Genomic DNA, 26269 nt, shown 5'->3' on the forward strand with positions numbered 1-26269 from the left:
AAATTTGGCCCAAACCTGCAGGCAGTTCTGCTTCAAAGCAGAATGTTGGCCAAATATATGCAGTAAGCAGACTAATGCAAATTTTTAAATAGCAGTTATAATCATTTTCTCTATGTTCACACCATTGAAGTTGTAAATTTTCCGCTTCATGTTTGAAAGAGGCTATGCTGGAATATTTGCCCTTGGTTGCTGCAAAAGAGCATAAGCCTCCAAAGGAGTTTGACTGCTGCCAGGACTAGGTTTGCTGCTGACTAAAAGTATTGATGTCTGCACAGCTGAGCCAGCTGACTTGTTAGCCATCCATCTCTAGCTTTCAGTCAAAGTCTACCGGTAAAGACGTGCTCAGAAAAGTGAAAACACTGACAAGAGAGGATAAGGGGGGTTCACATGACTATAGGTTTACAACCGCAGCTGTACAGTTGATCCTTCTTTGTATGCGAATGTGTTGCTAAAGATTAGGCTGGGGTCAGGAAGCTAGACATTTCTATGTGAGCCCCAGGTAACATCTTACCTACCTATGTGGAATTGGGCTGAGCTGTCTGAAATTGATAGTTCATCACGGTGATTTAACTAGAGAGTAAAAGCAGTATCTTTTGCAGAATGGCAATAGTTCGTGACAATGTATTGTTGTGGTAAAATTTCTCTCCTGGCTTGAAAGACAAGAGTTAGTATTTCTGAACTCTTCCTGTCTTTCACCATGGCTTGCCGCTTTGGTTTCTTGCTGCATCACTCCTGGGTTTGTTATATATACTAAAATATATCTTCTGGCTTGTTATACATGAGGGCAGATAGAACTAGAGCAGTTTGCTGCTAGTTTCTGGCCTACACATCCAGCCTAGGACTGCCTTCTAGTCCTGTGATCTGCCAGAGTTTCCTGAGCACTTTCACAGCATATTCTAGGAGATTGGATGATGTCTATTTACACTTGCCAAAAGCTTTTGTCAAGGTGTTCTGTGTGAGCAGCATGGAACCCTGCAGTAGAGCTGTGGAGGACTGGTGCTGACTATACAGTAGCCACAAAATCAGGACCAAGTCAGAAGTGGCAGGATCCCAGATTAGTAGATTCAGACATCTGTGTTTGAAACGTAGACTTAACAGCTGGGCAACCATAACAGGAAAGACAGCAAAAATTCCGGATATAGGTTATTAAAGACTAGAGAGACAGATAGGCCTTTCAGAAGTAACAGATAGATGGATAGACAGGACCTTGCCAGGAAAAGTTGTGCTGGCTGCTGTATAAGTAACAAATATCCATATTACTGCATTTTGCTGATGCTTTTCTGTTCTAGTGCATAGAGTACTTGTTCTTGTCTCTCTTTTGGACTTGGTCACCATTACATAAATGCCTTCAGGTGCAGGAATGGGTCTTCATGATCTGATATTCCTTTTCAGCCTTGCATTGTAAACTGCTGACTTCTTCCAAGCCTGACCACAACCATGAAGAGCTCTGCTGAAGCACCTGCTTAAATGTCATTTGCTCTGAATTTGAGGAGTGTAATAAGCCACTCAAAGGAAACACTAAGGATGTAACAATGCACATATGTCTATTCATGGAGAGTGTGTTTAATTCAGGTTTTCAGTCACTGCGGGCTGATGCAAGATGAATTATTAGAGTCACAGAAAGGACCCCTTCTATCTAAACTTCCATCTCTGAAGACAGTATTGTGGTGTACTTTGTAGAGAATATTTGTAGTTACAGTTCACATTCTGCAATGAGACAATTATGACTAAGAACTGGGTAAGAGCAGAACTGTCTGAGGAGGATTAAGGAGTCATTTTCCTTGCACGCAGGTGGTTCATCCACTGCTGGCCCTTGTTAGCAGAGCTGCATCAACTGTGGTACTGGAGGCAACACGATTCCTGTGCCTGTCCAGGCAGGAGGTCTCACATTCATTTATCCTACTGGAACCACGCTTCTGCGTCCTACCACAGAGTATGGAAATGTTGCAGTTTCCAAGCATGTGAGAGATGAGGAAATGCTGAAACAGACATGCTTTTCAAGCAAGTTAAGTCAAATACAAGTTGTCCTTATAGCATTGCAGCCAAATCAGATGTCTGCACTGCTACTCTCTAGATGCATCTGAACATCACTCTGTGTGTAAAAATAATCAAGGATCAACGACCACATGTGTAGTGATTTGGAGTTAGAGGGTACACAGCCAGTGAACACTTCAGATCCACTGTATAGTGAATTAAACCGCCTTATGACACTCTGGGTTTCAGAGCAGCTCCTACTCCTTAAGAGGAAAAATAAAAGGTTAGTTTCAGCCTGAGTGTAGAGAGAATGGTAATATCTCCAGCTAGTACAGAGATTACCTGCCCTCGTTAGATTCTCATGTTTTACACTTAACTCATCTTACTGCTTTACAGACTTTATTGAAATAGAAAGCACAGCCTTCATTTTTGTTCCTCTTTTTATAAACTGGATGTTAGGAAAGGGCACTGAGGAAGTTCTGGGAGATAAAAACCTGAACTGACTCATCCTTGCTGCTCTACCTGACATACTATCATTCTGGGCAAACAGATGAATAAAAGCAAACAAAGTTTCTAATTCCAGTAAGACCAGTGAAGGCATGATGAAGATGAGTTACCCTCAGCAAGTTTGCTGATGATACAAAGTTGGGAGGATTGGCTGACACACCTGAAGACTGTGCTGCCATTCAGCGAGACCTGGACAGACTGGAGAACTGGGCAGTAAGAAACCAGATGAGGTTTAACAAAAACAAGTGTAGAGTCCTGTACCTAGGGAGGAATAATTGCATGTACAGGTTGGGGGATGACTTGCTGTAGAGCAGCTCTGCGGAGAGGGACCTGGGTGTTCTGGTGGACGACAGGTTGGCCATGAGCCAGCAGTGTGCCCTCGTGACCAAAAACGCCAATGGCATACTGGGGTGCATTAAAAAGAGCGTGGCCAGAAGGTTGAGGGAGGTGATCCTCCTCTACTCTGCCCTGGTTAGGCCTTGTCTGGAGTACCATGTCCAGTTCTGGGCTCCTCGGCACAAAAAGACAGGGATCTCTTGGAAAGAGGTCCAGCGGAGGGCCACAAAGATGGTGAAGGGCCTGAAGCATCTCCCCTATGAAGAAAGGCTAAGTGAACTGAGTTTGTTTAACCTTGAGAAGACTGAGAGGGGACCTGATCAAGGCCAGAATCTTTTCAGCAGTGTGTGGAGACAGAACAAGGGGAAACGGCCAGAAGCTGGAGCATAGGAAGTTCCGCACAAATGTGCACAAGAATTTCTTTACGGTGAGGGTGACGGAGCACTGGAACAGGCTGCCCAGGGGGGTTGTGGAGTCTCCTTCTCTGGAGATATTCAAGACACACCTGGACGCCTACCTGGTGTAGGGAACCTACTTTGGCAGGGGGCTTGGACTCGATGATCTCTGGAGGTCCCTTCCAACCCCTACAATTCTGTGATTCTGTGATAATTAGGCATGGCGTCATTATCCGTAGCTCCCGAGTAACAACTTTAGCAGGACTTCCACGCTTGTTCTTAGTTACAGGTCTATTCATGTTACTACTGAAAGTAATGTATTTCTAAATAATGTACTTAAAAGAATATAAAACAGCAGTCCTGCTATCTGAATCCTATTCTTCTGCCTGTTAAAGTGCTGTCAAAGAAACCTGGCTCCAGTGTCAGTGAAAGGGGTCCAGTGCTGACAGTAGTGTCTGTGTGTATGCAGTGAGTGATGGCTTGGGAAAGTGCCAGCATAACAGCTTCCTATTTTCAGGACCTATTTTATCCAGCTAATATTGTGGCTGTTGTGAACTGATTTTCTTTCAATAGCTCAGCAGAAGAAAACTATTTACCCAAATGCCAAGGGGATACAAGGCATCTAAAACCCTGAATTTTAACTGGAATTAATTAAGCAATCACCTGTGCCTTTCCTCTTGCTCTTAAGAAAAAGCTTAAAAATGAAAAAGTTGTTAATTAGCATGACCTATGAAACCAGACAGGCTTTTTGGGTGTTTGTAAATGAACAAGATCTGCACAGTATTTAAGGTGGGTAAGTGACAAAGAAATTGCACTCCAAAAATAAGTTGCATGGAAACTAAACAGAAATGGGCTGTGTAGCAAATGGCACTATGGCTATTGCGGGGATGCTTTACAACTATTTAAAAAGATGTGTCCTTTTGGAATAACAGCATCCTTTCCTATAGAGCAGTTGAGACTCTGTTTTTTTGCACATTACACGTGCTTGGAATTCTAGGTTTACTGACAAATATTGGAAGTTTCTGTCAGTAACAGATTTGCGTCTCTTTTGTCTGGGCCTTAAAAAACAACTGGTTTTCTTAAAGGATGTGAGAAAACTGACCTGGGGCTGAATTGGTGAGAAGTTGCCTCCTGCAGCCTGCATGACACTATCCTAGCATAACTTGAGCATAGCTGTGGACCTTCCAAAGTCACTTAATTCCTGTTACAAATGAAATTGGTTCATTTCTGAGGTCCTCCAGTCTACATCTATTTTATGTATGTTCTGCAAATTTATTTATTTATTTATTTATTTATTTATTTATTTTTATTTTCCCCAGGAATGAGAAGAAATATATAAGCAGATACTGGAAAGAAGTGAAAATTGGAGACTTTGTTCAGCTTCGGTGTAATGAAATCATACCTGCTGACATCTTGCTGCTCTCTTCAAGTGATCCTGATGGGTTGTGCCATATAGAAACTGCTAACCTGGATGGTGAAACTAACTTAAAACAAAGGCAGGTGGTGAGGAGGTTTTTAGAGCTGGTAAGTCATCCTTCTTAACTTTCATTTAAGTTTGCTTCAAATAAGGGAACTGTTCACCAGTCCACAAAAACTAAATCTGCTTGTTGTAGTAGTGCTAATGAGTTAGTGTTATGGTTGTCATTAAAACACCAGAATGTGCCAACAGTTGACTTCATAATAGTATAAGTTTTTCCTTGAATTTGAATAGGAATTATTTGGGGCAATTGTGTGCGGTTGGAAAATGTTGAGGGGATTTGCTGCTTTTATTGTAGCTTGCTTTTTGAAAACATATTTTAACTGCCCAGTGAGAAGATACTTAAATATAAACAGCTACTTTTCCTGCCTGCAGTCAGGAATTCAAATAGGAATTTTGCCTAAAACTCTGTGTTGCAGAATATTCCTCCAGCAGTTGGAGCATTAAAGCTTGAAAAATTTAAAGGGGCAGAACGCATGCATTCTAGAGGTTTGTGTGCTGAAAATCTGTTTTACTGCTCTCTCACTGTACTTATCACTCCCCAGCAGCATTGTTTTAAAGCAAAACAAAATCCAGGAGATCAGTTACTATCAGCAGAATGAGAGGAAATTGCCTGAAGTTTTACTTAACAATCTTACTGAAATCATATTTATTTGTGTGCCCTCCTCTCCTGACAGTTAACCTTAATTTCCTGTATTTTGGGTGTGGAAAAAAAAAAATCCAACACAACAACAACTACTTATTCTACAGAATTCAGCTACCTATTTTTCCTAATAGTTGTTCTCAGTCGAAGAATGCAAACTGTGACAGCTTCTGCCATTACCAGTCATCAAAGATAACTACAGAAACCTGTATCTGTGTTAAAGAAATCCAACCAATAGGATAAATATCCATATGCCTTCCAAATAGTTGTTTTAGATAGAGGCCTTCTGTGAATAGCTTGTAAAAAAGGGAGATAAACATTTGTTTAATATTAAGTGAATTCCATGTAGAACATAGATGTCCCATGTGAGCTACCACCATGACAAGAAGCTTAATCAGCTACAGGCCAAACGTCTCAAAAATTCTGATTGTTCCAAAGAGGCTAATTAAATAGCTTCTCAAAAGTCTTATCCTGTTCCCACTGAGAGGAAATTTCTCCCAGTGGGTAGAGCCCCAGGGAAGAACTTTGATTATATGTCCCAGTTCTCTGCCAGCAGACATCCAATATGACCTCAGGCAAATTACGTAGGACTAAAACTATAGATTGCATACAGGGATGCTTTCATATTATTCGGTACAGCTAGAAGTGAACAACATGTCTCAGCTCTCTCACAAAGGAAAACCAATGATGGTACCAGCTGCCCCATTCCTTCACAGCAGATGGTTGAATTTTCGTGATTCAAGACCTGACACACGGCAGGAGGTGCCGCTAAGCACGGTGAAAAGAATTGATGTATCCAAGTACAGTGAGTCACCAGCCTGCTGTCCAGAGGAATCCCTTTTGCTGCACTAGGATCTGCATCTTCCCTGGCAATGGCCATCGCTTGCCACTAGGACTGTGATACCTGAGGGTACTTTTCAACTTTACAGACTCCCCTAATTCTGGGAGTAGTGACCTCCTAAACATCTGCCTGAGCCTTTGGCTACGGAGTCACCCTTCTGTCACTACCCATCAAACAAATACATGCATTAATCCGTCTTCATTAATGATTTGAACAATGATGTTGAATGCACTCTCAGTAAATTTACAAGTAACACAAAACTAGAGGTGGCTGGTTCACTGGAAGGTTGTGCTGCCATCCACAGGAACCTGGAAGGGCTGGAGGAGCGGGCTGACAGGAACCTTATGAAATCCAACAGTGAGAAGGGCAAAATCTATAACCTAGGAAGGAACAACCCCATGCACCAGTCTGTGCTGGGGGCTGCCCAGCTGGAAAGCAGCTATGCAAAGAAGGCCCAGGGGGACCCAGTGCTCAAGCTAGACATGAGCCAGTAGGGCTCTTTCACAGCAGAAGTGGTCCACAGCTTCCTGGGCTGCATGAGGAAGAGGCAGCAGCAGCAGGCTGGGGGAGTGGGACAGCTCTGGGCTCTGTGCAACAGACATGGACTTACTGAACCTAGTACAGGTGATGAAGGGAATGGAGCATCTCTCATACAAGGGAAAGCTTAGAGCACTGTGACTGTTCATCCCAGAGAAGAGGATGCTCAGGGGGGATCTCATCAATGTCTAAATACCTAAAGGGAAGGTACATAGAAGACAGAGACAGGCTGCTTTTAGTGGTGACCAGTGCCAGAACAAGACACAAATGGCAAAAACTGGCACACAGTTCACTCTGAACACGAGGCAGCACTCCTGTGTTGTGTGACTGCCCAGAAGCTGTGGGGTGAGATCTTCAAAAGCTACCTGGATGTGGCCTGCGTGAGCAGAGGTTAAACTATGTGGCCTCCAGAGGTCTCTTTTCACCTTAGCCATCCTGTGATTTTCTGATTCGGTAATATAGCTTTAGCAAGAAAACTGGGAAAGACTATCCCAGCAATGTCATGTTTTTCACACTCACTGCAGTTTAAGTTGCTGATCTCCAAACTGGGCAGCTGAAGACTTTTACTCTGGATTCTATACAGTTTTACAAGACCTGTAACCTTCTAAAGGTTTGTTTATAAGTGAATGGCTGTGTCATTTTCTCCTCAGTCTAAAATGTATCTGAGACTGAATTGGACCACACTGGGGAAGAAAGCTGAGGAAAGAATGCCTACCAGTCACAGCTAGGTTATGAGCCAAGCAGCTCAGTCACAGTATTTGTGGCAGCTTACCCTGCTCAACTAAACAGCATCGGAGCAGGCATTTTGAAGAAATCAGTTATTGTGTAGTTACTTACAGTCAGCTTTGTAAACACTTGGCATTCTTTACATTTCTGTCCTATTCTTCTTCAGTATCTTAGTTCCCTGTAGTGTGATTATGGGACTTTTCCATCCCAGAACTGTGTTACCAGATGTGTGGGTAAATAATTTCTTGAAATAATTTTTAGATCACTAGATGTCTAGATATGGTAGCAGTGGGGTCCATAATAATTTGTGAGGGGTTAAACTGGCGTCAGTGACAGAAAGCTTATTCATTTCAATGAAAGCAGTCCTGGGCCCCAAGAAGTCAAGTACTGAAAGAGAGCTTGTGAGAAAACCACACGTGACTAACACCCCTCTCCTAAAATAGCTGAGAAAGCAGGAAATATCCAAACCCTGGTAGTGTGTCAGCTAAGTTGTAGGCAAAGTGCACACCTGCAAGTTCCAAGTCCTCAGTGGCTGCAGCATCACAGAGCTTCACTGTAACAGTGTCACATGAATCATCCAGCAGAATGCTTACCATCCTCATAAAAGTCATGGCTAAAACCCGTCTGAGCACACTGTTAATTCATGCAGCAGCATTAGCTTCCTCCGCTCATGCTAGTTAGGCTCTTAATTGGCTCTTGAAGGTGTTGCCCTGCTGAGAGACACTCAGTAGGATGGAGGGAAGGAGCTGCTTGGGAAATGGTCATTGGAAAGGAGGCAAACAGCCGTGTAGCATGGAATACCAGGGTGATGCTTATATTTGTAAGTGAAATTAATTTCCTATCTGAATATATCCAACTCACCACAACTGGAGGGAGTTTACTGTTATATCTCATAAAATAATTTGGAAGGTCAACATTCTCTTGCATCAAATGCTGACCATCTTTTCATCAAACCTCAGCAGCGTCTGTTCACAAATCTTTTATAGAACCTACAACTCGAGCTACTCGTGTGTCGGACAAGAGTGCTTCTGTGTTTTTATATTATCGTTTTACTCAGCGGAATAACTTTCAGCTATGTTCATAATTGTTTGGTTCCGTCTCATTCTACAGCCTTGTTGTTCAAGCAGGAAAACAAACAAATAGATTATGTAGTCCTGAGCCTCTTTCCCACACTGCTAAACTCATCCCTTGTCCTCTTTACAGAATGATTGTGCCTGGTCATGTGGTTTATCATGGGACAAGAAATAAAGATGCTCTGGAAGCTTCTTCTTAAAATATCAGAAGTCTTTGAATAATGTCTCTGTAGCAGTGTCTCAAACATTTAAAATAAGTTGTGTTACAAAGCTTGGCATTTCTGTGTTTCCTATATGAATTATTTCTGAGGATATGCCAGGGAAGTAGGTCAACGAAGGATAGCTATTTCTATACCCGCTGCCCTACTGGGCATGGGAAAGGAGCAGGGGCAGAGGTGGAACAGTTGTTTTAAGCCACTTTAATGCTTTCCTACTTCTGTCCCTGCCCTACACCCATTCGTGCAATTTATAGTCAAGATCTTCACTATCAATTTGAAATTGCTAAGCATGGCATGTTCTGGGCACTGCTCCTGCAGCCACAGCATGCTCTCAAAAGCCCTTTCGAGAGGACAGCAAGCCCAGAGCTGTTATGTTGGGCAGAACTGTCCCTTCAGACAGTCTCTATTCTGCCAGCATGGTCTGAAGTCTTGTTTTGTGTCTCATTTCAGGATTAACTGCATAGTTGCAGAGGATGTAACAGGTCTTACAGGTTCCCTCTTCCAAACCTTTCTTTGGAAGAAAAGTACTGTTCTGACCCTTTTTTGGCCTGATGCTAGAAGTGGCAATAAGCAGTTATAGAAGCAGTTCTCATCTGTGCCTCCAGTGTTTTGCAGACATTCTTATGCTCTAAACACATGCTCAGAAGATCCAAAATCAGCATTTGTGGGCTGGGATTAGACCTCTCCGCTTCTAAATTCCAAGAAACTGTTCTCCTTTACAGTGCAAATGACCAGAAACATTGCTTATTTTAGTGCTGCATTGATGCATCTGAATAATTTTTAGTACACCAAGAACCTACTGTTTGCTAGCTTTGTGTGTTCATTGACAAATGGGATCTGTCTAACAAGAGGCTGCATTCCATACACAATTCTATGTCCTATTGACAGGCAAGCTGTGAAAAGTCATCAATATATTCCTCCTTGGTGACTTGTATGCCTGATGATTCTAGTTAGAATGTGTACCTTGTTCTTGGACTCTCAAGACAGTCAGTCTTGCAAATAAAGAAACTGCACGGTAAGCAGGTTGAAAAAGAAAAAAAAAAAAAGAGTGTTTCTTGGTATTACAGTTTCCTTCTAGTTTCCATCCAGTTCTCGCTGCTGTCTAGTCACAGCAACAATTTCTGTTGTGCTGGATCTAATAGGAGACGCATTATAAAAGAAGAATCAATGTTTTCTGTATGACTTTCTGGGTTGCTTTGCCACCACACCCTGCCTAATTGCGCATGGAATGTTTTACATGCATGTGAAACGTTTTGTCAGCCGCTCTTCACAAAGTGGATAAGCAGATACAGCTTTGACTGCAAAAGCTCAAAACTCCCTTTCAGGTCTCATAAACTTGATTTAGGATATTTTGATAGTATGAATCTGGACTCATGAAAAACATTTACATTTTCTTGCTGCCTTGCAGTATGAAACAAACAAGATACTCCACTGTTTTCACTCAGTATGCCTTTCAACAAAGTCCACAAAGACTCACTGTAGAGTGAGTGGCATTGCTTATGGTTTATTAACCACTGGCCATGTCCTAGATGTTTCTGTAGAGAGCTTCAGTTCAGCTGAAAACTAGGCTAAGTCTAGCAGCTGCCATCCCCTTTGAGAAGGTGCGTGTATCCCCCTGAGAGCTGGTGGGGAGAGATGATGGATTTATTTTCTCTCTTTCTCTCATAAGACTAAACCTTTATTCAAAACAAACTTGTACTAGCATGATTTAACAGATTTAGATAAGCCTTGCAAATGACTTTGTGGCTGCTTATTTATTTTGTCTAAAAAGCAGATTTGAATATGGTCTGCCTGTTTGGAGGATTCATTTGCATGCAGACTAGCACCAAAATAACTCATCAGACTGATTTCCTTACAAGACAGTATGTGAACCCTTCTGGAATATGTATAAACTCAGAGCCTGCGCTTACTGCAAGCACATTTGCTCTTTCATCCCAGCCTGGAAGTTAGGCTGAATTGACAGCTTTAACTTTCATCCAGCCCCACATGTTGTTGCATAACTTTGGAAGCATCTTGGATACTGCTTAGAAAAGCAGTCCCATGTTTCCCTTTTCCAAGCATTAGGACATTCATATTTCTCTTTCTTTCCCTGTGAGCCCTGAACAGAAACTATTCCAGAAGAAAAGGTAAGACTGCTTTTTAGAAGGGCTGCACTCTAAGCCTGGCTGTGTTGACAACTGTAGGCTACGCTATTTGTGAGGTACTTTAAGAAGAGCAACTCATGTTTAACAGCTCCCAGGGCAGCTCAGTGTCTCAATGTGGACATTCTTTTAGCATTCAATTCCCTTTCTTTCAGCTTTTTTACCATAAAAAGGAGAGGAGAGGAGAGGAGAGGAGAGGAGAGGAGAGGAGAGGAGAGGAGAGGAGAGGAGAGGAGAGGAGAGGAGAGGAGAGGAGAGGAGAGGAGAGGAGAGGAGAGGAGAGGAGAGGAGAGGAGAGGAGAGGAGAGGAGAGGAGAGGAGAGGAGAGGAGAGGAGAGGAGAGGAGAGGAGAGGAGAGGAGAGGAGAGGAGAGGAGAGGAGAGGAGAGGAGAGGAGAGGAGAGGAGAGAAGAGGAGAGAAGAGAAGAGAAGAGAAGAGAAGAGAAGAGAAGAGAAGAGAAGAGAGTTTTCAAATTTTAATTTAGCCTAAACAGAGATAAGGTTTCTTTTGTACCCAAATGTGTTGATTAAGCCAGCCCAAGAACAGCTGAAGTAAAATCAGCACAATTCCCAGGCAGACTTACATTGGACTTACTGATATGAGCTCATTATCTCAAAAAATTCCCTTGTCACTACTTAGCCCACTAATAAGCTCATGCTGTCATCATGGAATCTCAGCATGGTTTGGGTTGGAGGGGATTTTAAAGATCATCCAGTTCCAACCCCCCTGCCATGAGCAGGGACACCTTCCACTTGAACACTTCCAGGCATGGAGCATCCATAGCTTCTCTGGGCAGCCTCACCACTTGTAGTGAAGAATTTATTCTTAACATCTAATCTCAAACTACTCTTTTAGTTTAAAACCATAATGGCTTCTCCTATCACTATGCTCTCTGATAAGAGGCCCTGCCATTTTTCTTGTAGGCTCCCTTTGATACTGACAGGCCACAATGAGGTTTCTCCAGAGTCTTCTCTTCTCCAAATGGAAGCAACTCCTTCAGCTTTCAGAGGAGAGGTGCTTCAACCCTCTGATCATCTTTGTGGCTTCCTATGGACCCTCTCCAACAGTTCCCTGTCCTTGTGCTGAGGGCCCCAGACTTGTACATAGTACTGCAGGTGAGGTCTCATGAGAATAGATTAGAGGGCTAGAATCCCCCTCAGCTGAGAACCCTCTCTTGGCCTGCTAGTTGCACTCCTTTTGACACAGCCCAAAACATGAATGGCTTTCTGGGTTGCAGGCACACACTGAGTGTTGAGAAACTGAACTTATGTCAACCAACAGCCCGAGTCCTTCTCCTCAGGACTTTCTATCAATCCATTCCCCCCAGCCTGTATTTGTACTTGGGATCATCCTGGTTCAGATGTGGGATTCTTGCCCTTGACCTTTTTGAACTTCATGAAGTTCACACATGCCCACCTCTTGAACCTGTCTTAAGTCCTGCTGGATGGCATTCCTTCCCTTTGACATGTTGACGGTGCCACACAGCTTTGTGTCATTTGTTTACTTACTGAGGGTGCACTCAATTCCAATGTAAGTCGCTAACAAGGATATTAAATAGGACTGGTCCCAATACAGGCCCTTGAGGGACGCCATGTGTCACTAGTCTTCACCTGCATATGGAGACACTGACCACAGCTCTTTGAATACGACCATCCAGCCAATTCCTTATTCACTGGGTGGTGCCACTTAAATAAGTGGAAGTAGTACTCTTGTAATCAAACAGCTGTCAACTAATCAGCATACTCAGTCTTATTTAGACTGTAAGTGCTTTTATAGGGTAGAATAAGGCTACAGGAACAATGAATGTATTTATGACATTTTTAGGGGATTATGCTGTGTATAGCTTTTTTATTTTTATTTTTTCCCATTATTTTGGAAAGGTTTTCAAGGCTAGGAAAAATGACTTAAAAATTCCTGATATGCACATGTTAAAACAGCAAATTAGTGCTCCATCCCTCACACACTGACAAAATTAGATCTCCTTTAGGGAAAAAAGAGTTTAAAAAAAATAACTAAACAAGTAAAAGAAAATAACATTTTTCCCTATGCACTATGAGTATGTCAAATTATGAGCTTTTCTTTTTTTCCATTTTAGCTGAAGATTTTAGTGAAATGAGTCTTCTGTGTAGTGCAAAACACTTTCATGTCATCGACATCAAGTTGGGAGGGAGTGTTGATGTGCCTGAGGGGAGAAGGGCACTACAGAGGGACATGGATAGGCTGGATTGATGGGCCAAGGCAAACTGTATGAGTTTCAATAGGTTCAACTGTCTGGTCCTGTGTTTTGGTCACAACAACTCCAGGCAACCCTACAGGCTTGGGGAAGAGTGGCTGGAAAGCTGCCTGATGGAAAGGGACCTTGGTGTGCTGATGACAGTTGTCTGAATATGACACAGTGTGTCCAGGTGGCCAAGAAGGCCAATGGCATTCCGGCTTGTATTAGGAATGGTGTGGTGGGCAGGACTAAGGAAGTAATCCTGCCCCTGTACTGGGCAATGGTGAGGCCTTGCCTCAAGTACTGTGTTCAGTTTTGGGCACCTCAGTACAGAAAGGACATTGAGGTGGTGGAGCAGGTCCAAAGAAGGGCAGCAAGGCTTGTGAAGGGCTTGGAGAATATGCCCTATGAAGAGATGCTGAGGGAACTGGGACTGTTGAGTTGGAGGAAAAGGAGGCTGTGGGGAGACCTTATGGGTCTCTTCCAGTACCTGAAAGGCGCTTACAGCGAGAGTGGGGTTGATCACTTCTCACGGGTGACAGGTGACAGGACGAGGGGAAATGGCCTCAAGTTGCGCCAGTTTAAGTTTAAGTTGGATATCAGGAAAAACTTCTTTACAGAAAGGGTTGTTAGGCACTGGAATAGGCTCCCCAGGGAGGTGGTTGAGTCACCATCCCTGGATGTGTTTAAAAACCATTTGGATATGGTGCTCAGGGACATGATTTAGCAGAGGGTTGTTAGTAAGGGTAGTATGGTTAGGTTGTGGTTGGACTTGATGATCTTTAAGGTCTTTTTCAACCTGAGTGATTCTATGATTCTATGAGTCAATTCTATGTCAAAACCCTTGAAGACCCTTGTTGAACGTTACACCCAGGATGTTTAGTAAATTACTTTGATGAAGGTTGAATTGCAATGAGAAACTCTACATCACTACTGTTATATCTTTTTTTTGGGTAGCACTACATTCAGAGATGACTTTTGTGGAAACAGGAGATATCTCTAGTTGAAGAGGAAGCAACTACCTTCTCTCTAAGAAAAAAAACACATGGAGAGCAGCTGCATGCAGAATGTCATTGCTGGGCAGGATCTGAGCCTGTGCTTTGACAAACCTTTGTGCACACTAAGAATCCTCGGGGACTTAAGAGAACCATTTTTTTCACTTGGTTACTTACTTGACCATGGCAAGAGAGTCTCAGGCTGAGAGGTGAGGGGAAGGATGCAAATGAAAAGAAACTGAAGAGTGGTGGCTTACTTCCTGCTCAGCCAGTTTCAAGCAAGGTCACTGTCTTTTTCTGGTTTCCACTGTGCAGGTGTCTAGGCCACAGGTTTGACTGTCAAGAGAGATTAACTAAAGGGACAAAGAATTTGAATAAGACCAAATTGTTGATCCCTTAATCTTATCACTGGGGGCTGAGTTGGGTAAAGAGGTCTGAATGGTGCTGGGTATTTGACTTTTACTGTTGATGTTGACTGGTTATGTGTTTAAATATGAGTGAAAGGGGCTAAAGTGATTAAACTAAGTTTGAATGGCTGCAAGGGTTCTCCCATTCCTTGGGCAATCAATCCAGCACTGGTGGAACAGTGGTAAAACCATGTAAGGAAACATGTTATGCCAGTGCTTGTGCTGCAGCTGACCTCTAAAAGAGGTGGAAGATTTCATTCTCCATATAGATATTCCAGCATCTCTCCATTGTGCTGTTTCTCTGAACAAAAAAGTGTTAGAAATCAGTAGAACGTTTCAGGTATACAGAGAAAATTAAATGCTGTACTGTTTCCTACTAGAGAGAAGTAAACATTTGCACTTAAAGCAATTTAAGAAGAGGTTTTCCCATTAAACTCATCTTTATTTTTATTGCTTTCTCATGACTTTTCTGATCTCCTAGCCTAGTCCAGTTTTAATAAACAAGTTTATTTTGGGAACTGTTTATTCCTTTGCCATACATTGGCATCTCAGTTGAGCATGGGAAATATCTGGAATACCTGTTCTCAGAAATTAGATTTTACAATGTAGTGCTGAGAACTCTTGATTTTAGGGTCAGGAGCTTTGAACTGGAAGCACATCATATGACATTTGTCTCTGAAAGCACAATCCCAGTTGGCAGTATCAGTGAGTAGGAAAAGACAGTAGGGCTTTATTTTACAGAACAGGAGGGTTCATGGTGTAGAGGTATGGGGTATATAGCTACAGAAGTGACTGTATGGTCTCAGTTTCCTTTGTTAGCACCAAAGTAAAGAAAGGGTCTCCTTTTCTACCAGAAAAGGCAGAGGAACATAATGAGGAACTCTTGTATTTATCTCAACATCTAGGATGTGAACCTCAATTCCACTTCTCTTTTCTCCACCTGTTACCATCCAAGTCTTATACACGTTTCAGTACTGATAAGGCCACACAGAGCTGTAGACATTTGCATAAAATATTATTTACATGGGAAGTGGCTGGCCATATGTCTCTAAACTGTTATTTCAAGAAATTCACAAGCATTTCAATTCATTCATTGTACTCAAGTTCATACTTTCAAGCTCTGTTATGACTCTGTGATGGTCAGACACTTAGTATATGTGTATGATTGTTTTGTAGGTACATGACTTGAGTCAAAGTGTGACTTGAGTCTGTTCTCCACACAAAGTTATAGTGCTTGAACTTCCATTTGTTTTTGACTGAAAAGCATCAGTAGTGCATGTGGACCAATAGACAGCAGCGCTAAGCTGTTAAGTCAGCTTTCTTATTGACATAGTAATAGATTGTTCTATATCAAATAAGAGAAAAGTTATTCTTTTACCTTCTAAAAGGAATTTATGTTTCACATGCGATGTGGTTAGAAAGCCCATATAAGTTGTCATGAACATTTGCCAGCCCCCAGTTAACTTTTCCAAGCTTCATTGCTTCTTATTTTTGGCCTGGTTTGATTAAATAGCAGATTCAAAACCACGTCCCAGATGGCTAAGTATGCTTGTACACCTGTGTAGCAGCATGGCCTGTATGGCCACGGTCACAGGGATCCAACTTAGAGGCTGCTGCAGCATAACAGGAAGGCTGGATAGGGCTCTGAGCAACATAATGTAGTTGTAGGTATCCCATTTCATTGCAGGGGGGTTGGACTAAGTAGCCTTTAAGGGTCTCTTCAAACTCAGACAATTCTATGATTGTATGTCATGGAAGAAGAATTACGCAAAAAATCATGCATTCATTGATGTTCTTTCTCCCTGTTGGTCTTACTTCTGACATTTTTTCTCACTGGTTGCACTTCCACATCTTTATTGAATGTTTATAATCACGAGTATTTCCATAGGGAACGAGTGAAGACAGACAGTGTAATATGTCTGTATGAGAGTGAGGGCTCTGCTGTTCTGTTGTACTCTTATCCAGCAGCTTATATTCATTTTCACTTTAACGCCATGCTTACTTAATGACACATATGGAGTCAGTGAAGAGAAGACCAGCAGGAACTTCCTAACCACTGTGTGTGCTGAAGCGTGAGACTGGCTGGAGCCCTGAATAGGAAACTGAACCTTAATCTTTACCCGTGTGGTTCATGTTCATCCCTCTCAGACCATTTCCCAGCTCTGCTGTCCCATTTTGCAGCTGCCAAGGCCATTGTTAATTTCTTTTCATAAGAACTGTACAATCAGTCAGCATCTAAATAAATCACCCGTTGAATTCCTTGAGTTTATGAAGAGGTGCACTTGTGGATTTCCCCTTCGTTCTGCAGTCTTGAACGTGTTGATCGAAAAGGAATTTGACCAGTAGAATGGATAATAGATGAGCACAGAGCGGAAAGCAAAGCTTTTGCCTGAAGTGCTCTGCAGTTCTCCCAGCTTCCATCATGCATATACATGCTGGCCACAGCCTTGCTGCTCCTGGAGAGGCTGTTAATCGTCCCATTGTCCCATCCAGCCCCTCAGCAGGGCCGTTGGGGACATAGTAAAACTGCCAGGGTGAAGTGGAGAAGATGCATTCTCAGTACTGTTTGCATCCAGAGAGAGCATGAAGGCAAGGGATGAAAGACAAAATTCAAAGTGCAGACAACATTCCAGAAACCATCTTGGAGATGTGTTTCTTGGGTATATAACTGCATGCTCGTGGAAAGGCTGACTGTAACAGCACCAATTTGAATGTTGTCCTGTAATATTCAAGATGAAAGGTCTGTTTTCATTAGGACTGCTTTTTTCCCTGGCTTTGAATGCCTCCAGGGATGGGTCATCCACAGGTTCTCTGGGTAACCTGTTCCAGTGCCTCACCACCCACTTAAAGAATTTCTTCCTAACATCTAATCTGTTCCCACTCTTTTAGTTTAAAACCATTTCCCCTTGTCCTGTTCCCGTCTACTGCAGAAAGTTGATTTCCCACGTCCTTATTAGCTCCCTTCAAGTACTGAAAGGCCATAATGAAGTCTCTCCAAAACCTTCTTTTCTGCAGGCTCTGTCTGCTTCCATAGGAGAGGTGCTCCTGCCCTTTGATCGTCCTCATAGTTCTTCTCTGGAGACAGTCCAACAGTTACACATCCTTCTTATTTTCAGGGCCCCGGAATTGAATGCAGTACTCCAGATGAGGCCTCATGAGGGCAATGTAGAGGGGAACAGTCACCTTGTCTCCCTGGTGGCTACCCCTCTTCTGATGTAGCCCAGGATACAGTTGGCCTTCTGGGCTGCATGTGTATAGAAGTGGTCTCCCTACTGCTCCCCAGAACTGCTGTGTTCAGTAAACTGATTCCTTCACATCCCTGTAATTTTCAGTGCACAGCTAAGGCTTGCCATCACCTTGAAGGGCATCAGAATTTGCATGTCTGTATGTTCAGCATTGTTATACTTGTTTGAATGATGTTCTCCTGTGACTATCTAAAAGCAGTATCTTCTGCAGCCTGTCATAGGCAAAGATAGGTCTTCCAATACCATAGTAATAGCACATTTCTTTGACTGTAGACTGACTATTGTGATTTTCCCATATACTATTTTCTACAAAGGGGAAGACAATTAAATCAGCAAGAGGAAGATCAGCCCCCTAACATAGATTTGCCTTGCTCACCTGTTCCAGTGTTTTTACATGCTGAACACCTCTGTTCCAAATAGTGCTGAAAAAAAAAAGTTATAGTAGTAGTTGTCAGTGTAGAAAACAGAGCTATTAAATTCTGATGTACAGCTGGATCTGTTTAGTTCCTAAATAGGAAACTACTTCTCAATCAAACTACTTCTTCCTTTTCTTGTGAATTAGTGACACAGATAAATTCTGCCACTGACTAGTGCAGTTTCGACATAAAACATTCCAGTATTCTAATATATAAACAGTCTGCATGATTTGGGTATCTAAAATCAGTATGTAATTCTGATTCCATATTAATAAAAGGTCAGATTCGTTTTGTATTGAAAATGCAAGGTTCTGCTAAATAAAGTAGTGATAGGATGGACTGATGTCCACTGGGGAGATGTGTTGTTATTGCACTTAAAAGCTTTTAAACTGGAAACCTGTTTTCTTTTGACTGTGACAGGTTAATGTATGTTAAATATTTCCTCTGAGTTGTCCATCACTCCATTTCTCCCTTCTTGTTTCCTCCAGACATAATATACCCCAGAGCCCTTATCCAGCAATTGTACTGCGGGGAGAAGTCTGGATAAGTTCCATACCATAGCAAATAAACAGAATATGATAGTAATAATAATAATAAAGTAGCTGTCACTGTCATCCAAGGGCATCCTGGTGTGCACATGCTGTCCTAGTGGAAGGAAGGACCGAACATCAAACTGGTTTTTGCAGCAGTAAAGTAGGGCAGATGAATAAAGGAAAGCCTTTTAATAACTATGCATTATTACTATCACTAACAGGCCATTAAATCTCCCGTACAGCGCACATTTAACGAAGGGGAATATGTTGTTTCAACACCATAATTGTCGAACTAACTCATTTGGCAGAGCTGCATGTTTTGCTTCTTGAGCTCTGACAGTTTTGCGAGGTTGCCAGCAGTGCTGGAAAGGCTGGCATTTCAGCGCACAGATTCAGAATGATCTCACAGCTCCAAAGTCATGATGGAGAGAGCTAAATTCCATTGCCTTTTTCTGAGACAGATGCCTGTAATTACTGGATCAGTCTACCTATTGGTTTCTCACTCTGTAAAATAGGCATTGCAACATTTTCTTCCCCTCAACATTTTGCCTTGTGAGGATATAAGCTTTTCACGGGGTGGTATTTCAACAGTCACCAGAGAGATAAGGGACGGTGGTTTGTTTTAAGGAAAACTAAAAAAAAAAAACACAAAAACACCTTTCCTTTAGCTTTCCCATATGTTTTCCTCTCCTTTGTGCTTCCCCCAGAGACACATCTCAATTATTGCAGACCTACCTTATTGTTTTAAATGGAACTCCTTATCAGGCTTAATGGGTTTCAGTAGAGCATTGTTAAAGCCTAGTCACAAAACCCTTTACATCTGCAGTTTAAATGAAGTTTAATTTGAAATTCAGCTTAGGGAATCAGTATTTAACAGATTTTTGCAATCTGACTAAGTCTACTTACATAAAGAACACAAGCTTTTCCATTACTGAATTTAGAGTAGGAATGAATTTTCCTAAGTTTTAAGAAATCTGAACGAGTAAAATTTATGGGTACTTGGTGTTTACCTAGCAAGAAGATTCCTGAAGAAATTAAGTACATTATGTGGAATCCCCAAGTACATAAATATATCCCTGAGTACCTAATATAAATATAATAGTGTGTCCTTTTGACAACTTTCAACCTTTCAGAAATGCTTACAAGTTACTAAAGTATCAGCACTTTTTGAAAGAAAGGCAGTGAACTGAGGCTACTTCGGCAAGTGAAGTCAAGCATTGGATGAAAACCAGTTTCTTAATTGAGTTAAATCTCTTCTATTTTTTTCTATTTTTTTATTTTTTTTTCTCATTTTGGTATGCCATGATATGGCAGAAGAATTAAGCAAGAAGAAGAAGTCTTTGTTCTTCTCAAGTGTCTTCTCCATCACTTTGTTCTCCCATTTGCAAAATGAAATTGCTGAGAAAGAATTCTTATTGGTTGGGTGAAGTGGATAATCTGTAGTCACTGAAAGCTTTGGAATACAGGATATAAACAGCCTTGCTGTGGGGATATGTGTGACAGTTTTATGCATCTGTGACTGACAAAATAATGCTCTTCTTTATTTCTGTATTTCTGGAGCCTTCAAACTATATGGGAAGAAATGACTGAAACCTGTTTCACATCTTTCACAACCTAATTATGATTTACCTGTATGAACAGAATTGTGTTGTACCAGGACAGTCACAGTAACAGTTTCCTGGGTTCCACACATTATTGTACGAGGCCTGCCACCAGTTTCATCTCGTAATCCCCCATGCACAGGCCTATGATCATCCAGTTTTTCAGACAGTATTTACCAGCCATCTAGCTATTCCTTACATTCTCTGGAGCAAAGGCAAGCAAACACATTTCTTGTGTTAGTGTTTCAAAAAACATGCATACTCCTGTCAGTGTGCAGCTGGTACATCTTGGACCCCTGTTGCAGAGTGATATTGCTGTCAGGCAGTGATGGCAATGCGAAATTAGAACCCAACGTAAGGAACGGTATCAGCCTGGAAGACAACAGAGAACAAAACTGGAGCCCAGGTGAATGATACTTGGAATGGTGCATGTTGTGTCAAAAAAGCAGAAGTAATATCTAACATTTAGAAAAGAATGAAATAACCTTTTTGTTTTTCATGAATCTGCAAGTGCTGAGATAGCATGGATAGCATGGGCAGAGAAGTTTACACTGGTCCTATTTCCTCAAATGGAAAGGAAACAAGGATTCAGCTCGCTTTTTGGCTTCATGCAAGACAAATCTGCATTTCTTGGCTCCTAATTGTCATCTGTCTCTCATACTGAAGATCTTTCACAGTTTCAAAGAGAATCTGAAGTTGATTGGACTGGAGGGAATATGATTGCATGCAACCTTTGAGCATTAATGCAGGTGTAAAAAATGTTGAGTACTGGTTGCTGTTTCTTTTTTTCCTTTAGAGTAATTTAATGTGTTTGGCTTTACTTAGACTTTGATATATGTGGTGCTCATGCTGTCTTCTTTTCTCAGTTGACACTCACATAAATTAGTATAAACATTTCTAGTCCTACTTTCAGACTTTTTGTTTTCCTAATGATCTTCATGTATCCTTTTAAGCATACTTTTCTGTAATGTCCTAACAACCATCAGTTTGTGCCCTGCATTAAGCCCTACCTGTAGGGTAGGTACCTGCTTAAAGTATAAGCAAGATATTTTGCCTTGCGGTTTACAGGGACTTACCCATAGAAATAATGATATTAATTTAAATTTATATTCTAGCAGAATGCAAGAATATGAAGGAGTACAAGTTGCTTAAGAGAAAACTTTTACTGACATGAACATAATGGCCTTAAGGTTTGCTAGGGAAGGTTCAGGTTGGATATTAGGAAAAATTTCTTCTCAGAAAGTACAGTGCCGCAGTGGCATGGGCTGCCCAGGGAGGTGGTGCAGTCACCATCTCTGGAGGTGTTCAAGAACCATGTGGATGTGGCACTGAGGGATGTGGGCAGTGGACATGGTGGGGGTGGGCTGATGGTTGGACTAGGTGCTCCTATCGGTCTTTTCCAACCTTAAAGATTCTATGATAATTCAGGCCTAGCCTTTGCTATTTAATAGTTTTGTGTGATACTCTCAAAGTTATGTGCAGTCAGCAAATCTCTCAGATTTATTTCAACCAGAAAGTCAGTTGTTTAGATCAACGGCCCACAAGGCACAGGCCTGGAAGACATGCAAAGGTACTGTATCATGGGTGTGCGTATTGTATAATATGTATGCTAAGAAAGAAAAAAATCACCTCCGGCTGCTTTTTGTGAGCGGCCTGATGTTGTTATGTCTACTTGGAGACAAATAAATCAAGTTTTTAGGGAAACTGGGTGTTGGAAAGCCTCAGTTCAGATACCTATCTGGCTAATCATGGAACTTTGCATTCTCTTCAGGCTATGTCAGGTTTAATACCTACCAGTTCTGTACATGGGAAGTATAACACTTCTTGAAAATCTAGCACAGGAGAAAACCACTGCACAAAGGTTTCAGGTAGTGCTATTTTAGACCACATTTTGATCATGTAAGCTGTGTCCTAACAGTAATGCACCACGAGAGAAAAATTAAAGGTACTGGTGGAGAGTTTCTTTTTGTTTTCATGTCCTTTTACCTAGAAAACAACAGAAATCATGATTCATGCAATAGAAAAGCATTGTTTTTTTTTTACTTCCTTCTAGCTGCAGCTTCCCATAGCTTTAATATAGTAGATTATTATCACAGTTTATGTTTTGTTTGTTACTGAAGTGTGGATATTGGCATATAAAAAAAAAGAACTTTTATCACTGTGAAATCTTATGTTAGCTTTGTGCTTTTTTATAACCACTGAAAACGATCACACACAGGCAGTGTAACGTATTTGTTCTTTCATTTTCCAAAAGCATTTTCACATCAGAACACTGCTGTTGGCTATAACATACAGTGTAAATCTACACTTCCATTTCACAGGGAAGAGTTGCAGCTATTTGATTTATTAATAAGCCAAGGAGCCTTTGCAATAAACCAGAATTTCGCAGCTTTGTTCCCTTACGTAAACTACTATTCTAATTGGATTTTCTCCCCTCCCAGATATTATCTGGTTAAAGATTATAATCATGTATTTCAAGTTAATTATAACAGAACAGAAGTACACAGACGGATAGATTTAACAATTTGGGACTTTTTGTTCCAAAACTGAGTCATAAAAACAAAGAACTCAACAAACAGGAGAAAGAGCGTGTTGTTGCATCGTAGTGGTGTAGAGGTCGGGTAGGTTTAGTCCTCTGTAATCTTGAAAGAGATTTTCAAGATCCTTCCTTCTTTTTTTTTTCTTCCTTTTTTTTTCATTTCTTTTTTTTTTTTTTTTTTTTTTTTTTCTTTTTTTAATTTGTGAAGCCCTTATCTCTAGTTTTTAAGCAGATTTTTTTTCTTATTTGTTAAGGTGTTGGCTTTGCTGACATGAATTCATAGCAGAACGGAAGTTCAGCTGTAAAAGTGAACGTTAATACATCTGTATGGCACAGAAAGGTATGCAATCTCTGTGATGAGTTTAGCAGCCAGAGAGAGCTTGCATTTAGTTACACTGATCTTTGTTACAAAGTGTCTTCAGGATTCTCCCAGTGACATTCATCAGAGGATCTATAATTTCTTCCTTTTCTTGTTTTAGGACTGCTGAATGAAAATCTGTGCTAAATGAGCAAACGCTTCTATTAATGAGTGTGTTTTAACAAAAAGGCAGTAATGCTTCCCTTTCCAGTCTATTCTTCCCCTCCAATTTGCAAATGCAGTTTACCATGATAGGTCTCCTTCTCCACAATACTTAGATTACAATTACTGAAAGACTTGGAGCAGTGTTTGTAGATTATTTTTCCTGTACTTTGGTGGTGGTGTGGAAAACACAAGGGGAAGTAGTGCACAGGTTAAAAGATGTGGTAACAGATCTGAGATGCTGAGACCCGGAAGCTTCACAATATCTGTTGTTCCAGCCAGCAGTCCTTTCCTTGGCACTACTACTAACCTTACCTGTCTGCAGGGATTACCTGAGGCTCAAAGGGGATGAACATGCAGCTTTACAGGTTCTGCTCTGTTGTAAAGCCTAACCAAAACTTAGGTGCCTCTGTAAGTCTAGATACTACTGAACATTTCCAGAAACGAATTCAGTCACCTAGAGAAGTTTAAGGCTGACAAGGAGAAATATCCATTGTACTTAAATACCAACAGTAGTTGGTGTGGAGATCATCTGGATTTCTTCCTAAGTCTCAGATACCAGACTGCCAACTTTGATATCATTTATGATATCATTTAGGAAGTCTGATTCTCAGCATGGCAGTTTTATTCTTTACTCAAAGCTGGCCTCTGTTTTTATTGCTTTTTTCCCCTTGTTTACAAGTTCAGTCTTGCAAGTAAAAGAGACTCTTCACTCTTGAGTGCTGTAACTATCTCAGAGTGACAGCCCAGCTTTCCAGTTTGCTTAACATCTTAAAATTACAGTAAGTGTTTCCAACAGTGTCGGATTTGGGTCGTCTGAATTGTCTCCTATGTACTGTAAATTGGTCTTTCTTCCAAGGGTATTTGATGAAATTCTTCACCTCCCTTTAAGGAGGACCACTGATTGTGATCGTAGCATATCCTCTGGTCTCTTATTTCTTACTTAAAAAGTAGTTCATTTTAATAAATTAAACCAATATTAAAAAAACAAACAAACAAAAAACCCCCAAAAACATATTTGAGACACCTGTGCTTTTCAGAGAAACTGAAAAGACAGCTGAAACTTATGTCTTCTGTTTGCTATTTCTCAGGAAGCCTGAGAAATAGTCTAAAAGGTAGTGGTTGGAGTCTACAGCTGCTCAGCAAAACCATTGTAAAACATAATATTTGCAGTGTTATCACTGTTGAAAGTTGAATAAAATGATTATTCATAATTGATTATTTCATTCAGAGAGTGGATAAAGCAGTTTCCTAATGGTAGTCTGCATTTCTGAAGGCAGATGTCCCAGCAGCAGAACCAGGCATCTCTCATTTAATTGCGTGGTTTATTTAATCTGTCAAAGAAGAAAGAGTCTTGATTTTTATTAAATCAAATGATTATTCTGTGATAGGATGTTTTAACTCCAGTACAACAAGGTGTTGCCTACAGGTAAATAAATCTGCAGTCAACAAGAATGCCAGCTTCAGACTGAGCTAGAGAGCCAAGGTTATAAGTGTTAATCAGGAAACAGTTATTTTGCTATATGTGTCTAATTTACTGTGCTAGATTAATTTATTTATTATTTGCCGTAAAGCAATGAAGAATTCCAGGTAATATTTCAAGAGCTGATTTCATAGTTGACAATGCATTGAGTTATGCAGTGACTTCACTGTACGCGGTATATAGTGATTCTTTTGAGTATTTTGAGCCTTCCCAGAGAAATTTTGTTTTTCCACTCCATGCAAAATTCATTTAACTTGTGGTTTTGGATTCTTTTATCTGAGTATGAGCCTTTAGAAGCTCATACTCTTTCATGAAAAAAAGTAAGAGAGGCTTTGCAAAGCACCTGCAGAAGTTTGGTGTCCCTCAGTTCTCTTTTATTTTCAGTGCCAATGGTCAGTATCATTAATCTGACTGCCTTTGGGAAAAAAAAAAAATGGACTTACAGATAATGAGGAAGCTATTTAAGAAAGTGATTCTGGATATAATTTGCTAGTCTTTGCAATAAGTAATTAATACTTCTGTTATTTCAGGACTCAGAATTTGACCCCTTGAAGTTCACCAGCGTCATTGAATGTGAGAATCCTAACAACGACTTAAGTAGGTTTCGAGGTTCCATGTGAGTATTTCATGTAATATCCTTTGGTATACATTCCCTTCCTCTGATACAGTACAAAATACATGCTGTTTTGGTTTGGTCTGTGTTATATAAGCTGTGTCATTGTCACTGCTGAATAACTTCTCTTCCGAGGGAGATGTAGTTGTTATCTGGGATCAGGTTACACTCCAGAATCAGTTTACACTCCAGAATGAGTGTATGAAGCAGTGTAGATGCAGACACTATTCTCCCTTCCCCTCCTTCCATGGATCAAAAAAAGTCAGTTTCGAAGTTGTAGGAAATAGAAAAGCAGTCCAGGAGTGCCAGCAAACAAGCACAATCTGTTTTACTCTCTTTTTATGAAGATGTGTCCGTTTGATGTTTCTTTTAATATAAGTGTCATTGAGGAAAATCAGAACATGAAACTGATATTTCTCCAGCTACGGCAATATTTCTTTTCTCATTCAGGCCAGATAAAACAATTGGCTCATACAATGGGCATGCTTGTATATTACCATGCAGAGTCATGTACAAACACTTAACTTAATTCTAAACAAACAGAGCTGCATTATCTGGGTGCTCATCCTTGACCAATTTGTTCTACATAGAAACAAATGAGAAATGTTTTAGTATGTACACAGTGCTTTGCTTGTAATGTAGCCAGGCCTGTAGTGTGTGGGCATGCCAGCACTAGTGGTGAATTAAGAGATGTACTCTTGTGTTTTTCTAGAGTCTTTAACTTCATGCAACTTGAGATCCTGGGAATGTTTGGTGTTTTTTTTGTTGTTGTTCTTTTGGGTGGTTGTTTTTTTTTTTTTTTGTCTAAATTTTAATTAACAGAGCTAAACAAGC

The 26269-nt window shown here is 41.0% G+C and overlaps 1 protein-coding gene across 1 annotated transcript in view; it reads left to right on the forward strand.

Annotated features, from left to right (window-relative positions):
• Positions 1–26269, forward strand: part of ATP10A (ATPase phospholipid transporting 10A (putative)) — a 107376-nt gene that overhangs the window by 36858 nt on the left and 44249 nt on the right. The window contains exons 2-3 of the mRNA XM_072349264.1: positions 4532–4736; positions 25353–25438. Coding sequence (XP_072205365.1) covers positions 4532–4736; positions 25353–25438 — 291 coding nt within the window. The remainder of the gene's footprint in view (positions 1–4531; positions 4737–25352; positions 25439–26269) is intronic.

Source organism: Excalfactoria chinensis, chromosome 1, assembly GCF_039878825.1.
Source record: "Excalfactoria chinensis isolate bCotChi1 chromosome 1, bCotChi1.hap2, whole genome shotgun sequence".
Classification (NCBI taxonomy): domain Eukaryota; kingdom Metazoa; phylum Chordata; class Aves; order Galliformes; family Phasianidae; genus Excalfactoria; species Excalfactoria chinensis.